At 54.3% G+C, this 11,207-nt stretch overlaps 1 protein-coding gene and 1 long non-coding RNA gene across 3 annotated transcripts; one reads left to right on the forward strand and one right to left on the reverse strand.

Moving 5' to 3' along the window:
- Positions 1-6: 6 nt before the first annotated feature.
- On the reverse strand, positions 7-10,879 carry LOC121026330 (von Willebrand factor A domain-containing protein 5B1-like). Of its 2 annotated transcripts, XM_040469194.1 has the most exons (4): positions 10,753-10,879; positions 1,964-2,128; positions 528-680; positions 7-346 (listed from the first exon to the last, which is right to left on the reverse strand). In XM_040469194.1, exons 2-4 carry the CDS (start codon positions 2,100-2,102, stop codon positions 342-344), a joined length of 297 nt encoding a protein of 98 aa, XP_040325128.1. In that variant the 5' UTR covers positions 2,103-2,128; positions 10,753-10,879; the 3' UTR covers positions 7-341. The 2 variants fall into 2 exon arrangements, with proteins under 2 accessions (XP_040325128.1, XP_040325129.1); XM_040469195.1 differs by lacking the exon at positions 10,753-10,879 and having other exon boundaries at positions 1,964-2,553.
- LOC121026331 (uncharacterized) lies at positions 2,681-3,926 on the forward strand. The gene is made up of 2 exons (XR_005788330.1): positions 2,681-3,135; positions 3,673-3,926. It is a non-coding gene; the product is annotated as an uncharacterized LOC121026331 (long non-coding RNA).
- Positions 10,880-11,207: the final 328 nt, after the last annotated feature.

The raw sequence follows: 11,207 nt of genomic DNA on the forward strand, positions 1-11,207 counted from the left end.
CGCACTCACGCTGTCCCCTCAGATGGCACAGGGAGGCTGTGTGGGCCCTCTCTGTGCCTCAGTATCCTCAATAGCAGGCATCCGCAGCCATGATTTGGGTACTTACTCTGTACCAGAGACTGCCATCTCCACAATCACGTCTCTGTTCGGCTTTGGATGCGTACGATTATTTGTTCCATTTTACGGATGAAGTGTAATTTTTTCTTTAAGCCCATACCATTTGCAACAGGATGGGGAGTCAAACCCTGGTGTGATTCATTCCACAACCTCTGAGCTTAATGGACACGCTGTTCTGCTCTACAGAGGCAACTTAGCAATGCTTTTGTCGCCTCCTTTGATCCTCACCCTGCTTTTGAGGTGAGAGAACAGGAATGAGGTTCAGAGAAGTAAATTATTAGCCTGAGGGCACACAGGACTCCTGACTCCTAGTTTAGTGCTCTCTCTACCCTATCCCACTGTTGTCCTTTCAGACTGCTTGAGACCCCAGCCAGACCCAGGCCCTGCCACGGCCTTTCCGTCCTCCTCACCTGTGACATTTGTGCCTCGGATGCGGGTGCCATCAAAGTGGCTGCTCTCCATCTTGGCTTTGTCCTTGATCTGTACTGTCACGACACGGTCGGCAATGACTGCCTCAAAGCCGATCACTGTGGTGTATTCATCCAGTGGGTACACAAAGAGGCCTGCCAGGGAAGGGCCCAGCATCACGGAGGGTCCCCGCCCCACCCTGCATCAGCATCACGGAGGGTCCCAGCCCCACCCTGCATCAGCATCACGGAGGGCACCCAAGCCTTTGACCTGCCAGACCCATGGTTGGTTCTCACTGTCACAGAGAGGGTGCCAGAGGGCTCTGGCTGGGACCTTGTGGCTCTGGAGCCAGCAGGCAAGTGCAGCAGAGGAACTGTGGGAACAGTGGGGTGACTGGAAAAGGGACATCTGCTCCCCTGTCCCAGCTGACCGTGCAGGCACATGAGACCCATGTGGCCAGGGCTTTTGAGTTTTCAAGACACAGTGGAAACCTGGATTTTTATGTGACCTATTCTGCATGCTGGGACATTGGAGGAAGAAGAACCTTAGAACTAAGGTTCTAATCCAGTCCCTACCACCTCTCCTCACCTGGTGATTTTGGATAAGACACTTAGCTTCTCTAAGCCTCCCAGCCCCATCTGTAAAATGGGCTCAGTAGAGCCAAACTCATGAGGTTTTCATGCAAATGGAAAAAGTAGCCACCATTTATTGAGCTATGTGCCCCAGAGTGTGTGCCCCGTGTGTTTAGACCTTAGTGCCTCCCAGACTCTAAAAGCACATGAGTCACCTTGGGGGTCTTGTTAAAAGGCAGATTCTGACTCAGTAGAGGGATCAAGGCTCTATCTCATTTAACGTGGCCACGAACACCAGGGCGGCTCAATGCCTGGCTGATGGTGAGCCCACCCCGGCTCCCATCCCTCTGAGCCTCAGTTTCCTCATCTACGAAATGGGCAGAGGCTGGTTCTTCCCGCATGTGGCATGCCAAAGGACCATCCTGACATTGGCCCGTCGTTTAGTCTCCTGGGTCCCCAGCAAGTTCTGTTTTGTCACCCTCTGGAGATTTTCCTAAACAGATGACCAGGGTGAGCCACGCCTAAGAGTGGGAGCTCCTGGGTTTGCATGGCGTCTTGACGACTCTCCTGCTGTGGGGCTCCCTGAGAAAGTTGGGTCTGGCCATTTGATGCAGGTGGGCACGCCCGTGTGGGACACAGGCAGTCCTGGGACAGCTGGTGGGGGCTGAGCCCAAAGCCCGACCTGATTTGCTACTGGCTCTGAGGCCTCTGGGGGCAGAAATGCCATTCTTATTTCTCAGATGGGGAAACCGAGACTCGGAGAAGTTACATGACTTGCCCTACATCCATCCGCTTGTGTGTGTCAAAATGAGGAAAAAACGTTGAGAGCAGGGTGGCCCTGGGGCAGCCGTAACAGGGGTCCTCACCTTGAAAGGGCTGGGCTTCCAGGTTGCCATAGGTGAGAGAGGCCGTCAGCCCCAGGGCGTAGCCACTGACGAAGGAGGTGACATCGGAGGCGGTGAGGGGCAGGGCTGCCCCTGTGAGCTGGTTCAGCAGCCCAGGCATCCCGCTGGCTACTCAGCCTTCAGACCCTGCAAGAGAGACAGGAAGGACAGGCAGTGGGGAAACCCCACCCCCATCCCTTCCCAAACCAGTTCTCCACTTCAATCCCCACAGGCGGCCAGCACACTGTTCTCTCCATGTTCCCCACACTCTTCCCGGGTAGTGACCCCTGCTATCTCTCAAGCACCCCTGAGAGAAGTGGGAATTTCATTTCCCTCCATGTCACAGCAGGGAAACTGAGGCCTGAAGACAGGTGACCCACTTGGGCTTACTCAGCGAGATGGGGCACAATCGGGGCTGGAGTCCAAGCAGGCTCACGGCCAAGCTGGAATCCTCCCCGGCAGACGGTGCTCCCCTAACTCTGGATGGGAGTCTGGGGCCTTGGGCTCTGACCCCATCCCTATGTCAGTCCCATAATCTCTGAGCTGAGGCTGCTTCCTGTGCAGCATGAGGGAACTGAAATCGCTCACCGCATCCCTCCTTCTCTGATTTCAGGGGGCGTCTGAAATGAATCTGCCCACCACCAGCAGCCCGGGGTTGTGAGGGGAGTGAGGAGCACCCCCAAAAGAGCTCAGGTGAAAGGGGCCACCATCCCTCCAGGTGTGCAGGTCAAAAGCCTGGGAGTGATTCCTGGCACCTCTTTTTCAGCACCCCCCATCCCCTAGGCCATGGCCAAGGCTTGTGATTTACCTCTGGAAAAGCGGTGGCATCCATTGTGCCTTCCCCTCCCTGACACCTGCACCCTCATTCCAGCCACCACCGCGTCTGTCTGGACCGAGGTGCCCCATTGGCCTCTTGAATCTGCTGTCACCGCCCCCTGCAGCCATTTCTCTACTCAGTGGCCATGCCCCCATAGCAAAGCACCAGTTGGTTTGGTCTCTTTCCCCCACCACCCTGCTCCTGGGGCAGAGACCGAAACCCTTAAGCCTGCCTAGGGCCTGTGCAGTCTGGCCCTGCCGGCCTCTCCCGCTGGTCAGGCACCACGTCCGCACCCAGCCTTTGGGACTCTCCCAGGCTTCCAGTCCATTCCTCAGAGGTATCCTGTGACCTCCCACCTTTGTTCTGCTGTTCACCCCCTGGAAGGTTCACCCCACCACCCACTTTAAACTAGTAACCTCCTGGGGCACTTGGGTGGCTCAGTCAGTTAAGCCTCTGACTTCGGCTCGGGTCAAGATCTTGCGGTCTGTGGGTTTGAGCCCCGCCTTGGGCTTGGAGCCTGGAGCCTGCTTGGAATTGTGTCTCCCTCTCTCTCTGCCCCTCTCTCCCTCTCTCAAAAATAAACATTAAAAAAATTTAAAAAAGGGGCGCCTGGGTGGTGCAGTCGGTTAAGCGTCCGACTTCAGCCAGGTCACGATCTCGCGGTCCGTGAGTTCGAGCCCCGCGTCAGGCTCTGGGCTGATGGCTCGGAGCCTGGAGCCTGTTTCCGATTCTGTGTCTCCCTCTCTCTCTGCCCCTCCCCCGTTCATGCTCTGTCTCTCTCTGTCCCAAAAATAAATAAAAAACGTTGAAAAAAATTTTAAAATTAAAAAAAAAATAAAAAAAAAAAACTAGTCACCTCCTTCTTGTCCTTCAGTGTCAACGGAGGGTTGCCCCGCAGGGAAGTGACACCACCTGTGCCCAGCATCCTTCATTCGTCTGCCTCCGCAGAGACAAGTCTCTTTCCGTGAGAGCAAATGTATTCATTTGCAGGGATACATTTTGTTGTGTGAGGTTATTTTGTTGCTGTCTGTCATCCCATTTACAGTGTGTGCTCCTGGAGGGATAGGCCGTGTCTCTTTGTGCTTCCTATTGTACCCTCAGTGCTGATTAAACCGATATGAGAACGGATGACTGTCGTCACTCCATCGCGAAGGACCGAGCACTTCACGGGGCAATGATGTGTCCATTATCTACTGGGCTCCCAGGACCCTCCTGGGTAATCCCTGGGCTTGAAGGGTGGGGTGGGAACGGGAAGTGCCAGAAGCCGAGCTCTCCAACCAGCCTGACGGCAGGGACCGGGCGGTGGACGGATCGGGACTGCACGGTGGCCCGCTGACAGTGAAGCTTCTTGTCCTCCCGCTTTTATGTAATTTGGCCTTAAATAAAAGAACCTGGGGAATTGTCTGTTGGGGGAGTTGCCCTCGACAGGCCCCCTGGGAAAAGAACTACTGGGGAAAGAAAATAAGGTTCCGCAAGGAAATTGCGCGGCCCTGCATTTAACCCTTGCCACCCCCTGTAAAGACTCCTCTACCTAAAGGAAGGATAGCCCCATATATCTCCCAGCCAAGGAGAGACAAATGGAGTTGAAAGCCCCACTCCGGCAACAAAGGAGCATATCTATGGGCACAAATTACTCCAACCCCTAGGCCCACTTGGCCCCCAGCAGGCATTCCAGATGATGATTGAACCTAGTTGGTTAAGGTGCAGAATGGTTCATAAGTTCCTAGGTGCATGGTCTCTCTGAGAACGCCCTAAGGCGTGGGTTCCTAAGGCCCTCTTGGCCCCCTCCTGGCACCTCAGACCGAGGCGAACACTTTTGTTCCTCAAACCACAAGTGGTTCAGGGAAACAACTAAGAGGTCATGTCCCTGTAACTGTCCCACTTGAGATGTTGAGAGATAGATGACCTTTCATGAAAACAGCAAAGCAAATGCTTTATAGATTACAGATAAATGTAGATACGTCATGAAAATAATGTAAGAAATTAATCAATAAGCAAAGGGCAGGAGGGAGCGTTATGAGAAAATAACCATGTTATTCCTTAAAGGGTGATTACACACAGGGACATTTTAGAATTAGGTAAAGCCCAGAAAACATAGATGACGCACGCTACAAGGAAATTGCTAGCAAACATAATGCCACGTTTGCCACGATAAAGCGGCCAGTCCAACACACTGCTGTGGTCTGTGTCCACTTTTATTTTTGTTTTATTTTATTTTCACTTTTTCGCCGACGCCGTTCATCCTTCGGGAACCCCTGGACCTGCAGGAGCTGGACTCCGGCAGGGAAGCAAAGTCAAAGGGTGGGGAATACAAATTTGAGGTCAAGTTCAAGGCAGGTTTTCCTCCGTGTGGAGCGCGAGCCAAGCAAAGCCCGATCAACGCGTGCTACTGCGCTGCCTTTTCCCAAGGAAGGGAAGTCTTCCCCTGCAAGCCTTCCTCATGGCCCTGTGTGGCTCCTCCGGGGCTCCCGCCCTCTCTGCCCCGCAGCAGCGTCTTTATAATTATGTTCTCTCTTGTGGTTCCGGCCCAGACGCCTCTCAGCCCCGCCTTATCGAGGCAGGCTGACTGACGGCAGGAGGCAGATAAGGAGCCAGGAGGGAGCTGCTGGACCCCCAGCCACCCTCTCTCAGGAATGTTCTCTGTCCTGGTGGCCTGAGCAAAGCCTCGCCACTCCCAGGGGTAGAACAAGGTGGCGGAGTTCATTTCCTGAGCCGTCTCAGCTGCCACCCACACTCCCTCCCTCCTCTTCCTCCTCAGCCCGGTTCCCTCCTGGCCAGAATACTTGGATTTCAGCTTCAGTCCATCCTGGGGTGGAGTTTGGCCAAGGACATCTTCCCACACAGTCCCTGGTGCCCGTCCCGGGGGCACCTTGCCCTGGAAGGGAGGCTTGGATGACAGTGATGGTGATAACAGGGGGCAGACTCACTCAGAACTCACCCCTTTAACAATATCAATACCTTCTCTTCTCAGGAAGAGAGAACTTGAGATTCCTTGGGGCCTAAACAATGCATATTTTTCATGAATTCATCCAGCATTAATAAGCACTTGTTGTATTCAAGGCCCCGAATTAGCCACTGGGGGCACATGAGACACAGCTCTGTCCTTAAGGAGCTTAGATTCCCACGATTCAGCGCTTACGATACAACACCCAGGGCTCGTCCCAACAAGTGGAATCTATTCCCGAAGCCAAGAGCACACTGTATACACCGTATGTTAGCTAAACTTGGTGATAAATTATATTAGGAAAAAAACAAAATAAAAAATAATTACAATTGTGAAAAAAAAGGAGCTTAGAATCTCGTGGCGGGGAGATCTGTTGGACATCGAAATTGCTGGGCACGTACATCATTCAATCCTCAGAGCCATGTAGGAGGTACATTGCTGTTCTGCAGATGAGGACACTGTGGCCTGAAGAGAGATGTGCTTGCTTCTGCACATGAGTTGGGGGGGGGGGGCCTGGAGAGGCAATCCTCCCAATCTGGGCCTCGAGTGACCGCCAGGTCATAGGACACATCCGGGGTATGGGAGGTTCCCGGTGTGACGGTTGAACACCAAGACTGTTTCCTGGTGGTCTAGAACCTGTAAATCTCCAGTGATCCCTGTCCTTCGGGCAGGCCTCTCTGGAGCCAGACAAGCCTAGACGTGACTCCTGGTGCATAACCGACTGCTACCCTGCCCCAAGTGGGTGCCTTTTATTCCCTGGATGCCAGCTCCCTCATCTGCAAAACCAGGCGAGCAGAGGGGCCCCTGGCTGGCACCTCACCAGCACCATGAAGATTACATTGAGTAATGTATGAAAAGTACCCAGTACCATGCCTGGCACATACTAGGTGCTCAATAAATATTTATGCAGGGAAATGAATGAATGAACGTCGGCTGCTTCCCAAGGACACGAACTTTCAGTGATCACCCAGGTGCCGGGGAGACCGTGGGAGACAAGCCAGGTGTGAGACATAAATTAATGGGAGAGACACATATTAAATAAAGCTGCAAGCCAACAGACTCACAATCTGACCCCTTCTTGTCGCCTTCCCCTGCTGCCACCTTCTCGTAGTCCAATAGTCTATCCCCAGTGGAGCAGACAGAGTGATGCCTTGAAGCCGTGATCCAGTCACGTGACTCGATGGCACAGCCCTCTTGATGGCTCCCCGCATGCCTCCAGGCCCCCCAGGCCTGCTTCCTTCTTCCCATTGAAGATATGACATCCTTCCAGCTCTGCTCCTGGCTTTGCTCTTTTGCAACGGCTGTTCCACACCCAGGAATGCTTTCCCTTAGGCATTCTCGTGGCTCGTTCCTTCGCTCTTTCAAGTCTTTGCTCAAAGGGGACTTGTTCGTGGAAGCTTACCCTTAGACTGGCGACCTGTTCGTCCGTCTTCACGTTCAATCCCTCAACCTACGTTTCATTTATATTTCCCGTAGCATGCACCACTATAATACGATGTAATACAATCTGTGCATTACGTTTGCTGCTTATAATCTACTTCCCCTGCACAAAGGCAAGGATTGGGGTCTGTTTTTCTCACTGATATATCCCAAGTGTCTTGAATAGTGCTTGCAGCAATGGTAGGTGGTGAATAAATATTTGTTGAATGGATCAATCAACACGTAGTCATAATGTCAGGCTGGCCATTTCGGGGTTCCTCAGCTCTCCCAGCTGAGGGAGAGATGTCTTCTGACCACCAGGCCCAGAGCAGCACCTCAGAGAAGATATTGATGCTAAATCCATTAGACTCTCATCTCAGTGTTTATATCAGGGCCCCAGATACACCCTCGTTGGCACCAAGGTCCTGCCATCTTGGAGCTCACCCATCGGTCCATAGTGGACGCTGCTATCCTGTGTCCCTGAGCCAGCCTCTGGCCACCTCGCATCCCTCAAGCCCACCACAGTGCCTTCTGCGGCTACCAGTCTGGAGCCAGCAGGCCCCCTGTATTCTGGGGCTCTCCTGGGATTTTCTCAGAGTCCTTGGCCAAGGACCGGGCTTCCCCTGCAGCGCCCTAGACGGGAAGGACTGCCTACTCCTTGTCACCCCTCAGTGTCAAGGGTGGGACGGTGGCCTCCTTGGCCTCAGCCGCTGCTCCAAAACCACCATTTTGCTTCTGCCTATAAAACCCCTTCTCCATGGTGGTGGTTGGGGGCACTGTTGCCTTTTGACTCCGTACCTGCCCATTGCTTGCCATTCCCAAGGTCCTGATTTCTCCCTTCTTTTAGCAAACACTTGGCACCTGGCTCCCATCTTCCTCTGCTCCCCAAACCCTGCCATCAACCAGGTGACTTTAACACCCACAGGTGTGGTGCATCTCCCGGCCCTTTTATCTCCGGACCCCTGCACCTCAGTAACCTTTGCTTCTGCTCCAGCTCAGCTGGTGACTTCCACTCCCACACCTTGAGCTTGACATACCACCCATGTGTGCCCCATCTCCAAAACCACGCAGGCAGCCACATAGGTTGTTCTAAAAACCTCCAAATCTTGGCACGTCTGAGCCCTCTTTTCCTTGCGTTCTCCTTAGCACTTAATCACCATACTGTATATTCTTCTTATTAATAGTCTCATTCGACATGTCTCCCCAGCTCTCCAGGGTGTAATCCCCAATGAGGGCGAGGGTTTTGTTTCAGTCCGTTCACTGCTGCATCCACGACCAAGAGAATAATGCCTGGGTATCGTAGATGCTCAATAAATATATTTGTTTTTGAATGAATGAAACATTACTCCATGGACTTTTTATATAAAATTTGGCAACAGCCCTCAGCGGTAGGTATACGCTTAGTATCCCCATTTTATAGATGAAAACACCAATCTCAGAGAGGCGAGGTAGACTGTCCAAGGCCACACAGCCAGAAGGTAAGGGGGCTGAGAGCTGAACCCAGGCAGAAGGACTGCAGAGCCATGCGCTTAGCCTCGTGGCTGCACTGCCTCCTGCTTAACCTTCTCCTGGGCTGGGCCATCTCTCTCCATGCGTCTCTTGCCAGCCTCCTCTCCCCTCCATTTCTACCGCTGCTGCTTCCTTATTCTGCCCTGGACCATCTCTACCCTCCCTTCCAGTTCACTCTGTCACCTCGGGTGCACACACACACACACACACACACACCAGCCTTCTTTTCCCCTGGGCTTAATGGCTCCCCATTGCTCTCGTCTGATAGGGCAGGTTAAACTCTTAGCCTTGCGCCCAGGGCTTTTCCCCATTTGGGTCCCCATCTCTGTCCAGTGTCACCTCCTGCCGAGTTCTCCATCACTGTGTCTCAACCACGCCAACCTTCTCACTGTGCCCTGAACCGGCCAGGTTCTTTCTCACCCTTGGGCCTTTCCCCGGAATGATGGTTGCTTTCTTTTCGCCTTTCAAAGTGCTGTTCAGCATTCAAAGCCCTGTTTCACTGTCACCTCCTCTCTGAAGCCCCCCACCCCAACATCCCGGCCCATCAGACACGCCCTTCTCAGGGCCTCCACGGCCTCTGAGCACTTGTCTGGCACATCTCTCATCTGGACGGACCAGAACTGCTCGTCGCTAATGCTTGTTGACCCCAAGCGCTGTACAAACAGGGCGCACCTCCTTCTCTGCCCGTGTCCTAGCTTCCTGCACAGGGCTCAGTTCAGAGGAGGGCCTCTAAATGGGGCACCTACCGGGTTCTAGTGCTTTGTAATCCTCATTAAAACTCACACCCACCCTCACTTTATGGGGGGGCGGAATGAGGTGCAGAGGGGAAGTCTGGAAGCATGTTGGTGAGCGGTCAGGCTGGGTGGGTGGTCAAGCAGCCTTCCACCAGCCAATGCCTGCCCTTTTCTTCCCCAGTTGCTTCCCAGTCCATGCTGAGCACAGGAGAGGCTGGCGAGAGAGGGAGGGTGAGGAGGAGGGAGCACCAGGAGCCTGGGGGACCGAGCTTCAGGACACAGGGCTTCCCCTGGCTGTGATGCCTCTCAAGCTGCTGCTGTGATCCTGACCACCATGAGCTCAGCAGGCCCCTGCATACCAGTCCCCTGCCCCAGCTGCGGGCCCCAGAAGATGCCTCTGGGGAGGCTGTGGTCTGGGCCCCAGTGGTCCCAGAATCACCTGGCGTGCAGCGTTCTAGGCTGAGAACACTCTGGGCCATCAAGAACCTGCAGCAGGTGGCGTGAGTTGGTTTACATGTGATGTGAGGACGTGTGCAGGGAAAGGAACAGGGAGAAGAGAGTGCGGGGTCCCTGCTTGTCTTCAGTCATCATGACAGGCTGGTGAACACCTGCATCAGGGTCCTGGGGTACAGGAGAGGGGCCTCCCGCTCACTTGCCAGAAAGGGATTGGAAAGTGGGGGGAGCTTGCTTGCGGGGTAGCAGCCGGGTCCTAGGATCCAGAGCATTGCCTGGGTTAGTGTCCGAGATGGCCACTCCCTGGTGGCCTGGGGCCAGTTACTCAGCTGGGCTCTGCTGCTTATATATCGTGTGACCTTGAGCCCCTTAACCTCTTTGTGCCTTAGCTTTTGCTTCTATAAAATGGGACCATGATGGCGCCCACTTCCTTAGAAACTGGATAGATAAAGGAGACGATGTCTGTGAGTGGTGGGCAGGAAGCTGGTGGGTCCTGAGGAGGCTGGAAGCGTCTCTTCCAGGCCTTTTTTCCATAGAGTCTCCTTGTAAGGCTCCCTTCCTGGGCTGGGTGACCTTGCACAGGCACCAAGCTCGCACAGCTGGGAAGATCCCCGGGTCCCGGCCCAAGCGCCCACCTCTGGTTCTGACCTTGGAGCCGGAACGTGCCCTGTTCCCTTTCTTCCCTAGCTCATATTGTTCCAGAGACAGCATGCAGGCCTTCTTTCTCCACCTGGAAGGCCGTTCTGGAGACCTCTCCCCTTCCCCCTGGTCAGGTGCCCCCAGATTGTGTCCACGGGGTCGGGGCTTCCCAGCTCTGTGGTCTCAGCCAGGCCTGGGCCAGGCACAGACTGTGAACCCACCAAGCAGTTCTGGCCTTGCCACTCTGCCCACTCACCTTGGGCTGGGGGTCCTCATCGTATTTCCTGTCACCTAGCTGTCTAGGAAGTCTATGCTTTCATGCCCCTGCCGGGAGCCTGTCCTCCAAGGACCACCCCACACACAGATGAGCCCCAGTATTCCCTTCAAAGCTGGGGCAGAGTTGATGGGTTCTCAGGCCCTGCTGATTGTCCTAAGCTTCTAGAATTCTGGGGTTCTCACAGGCTGGTCTTCTTCTCTACACCTCCCCCCTTGGGCCCACACCTACGGTCCTGAACTGCCCCCCCCGCCCGCCCGCCACCCGCCCCAGCCAGGAGGCTGCCAGCTCCTGGCACTGGAGGCAAGGACTATCTCCCCCACCGTCTGGCCCACAGTGGGTGCTTAGCGATGGCCTGAATGGATGGATGGCGTGTGCTCTATCTACCCAATGAATGAATGAATGAGTGAGCGAATGAATGAATAAATAAATAGGAT

Source organism: Herpailurus yagouaroundi, unplaced genomic scaffold, assembly GCF_014898765.1.
Source record: "Herpailurus yagouaroundi ecotype Mexico unplaced genomic scaffold, PumYag 79570, whole genome shotgun sequence".
NCBI lineage: Eukaryota > Metazoa > Chordata > Mammalia > Carnivora > Felidae > Herpailurus > Herpailurus yagouaroundi.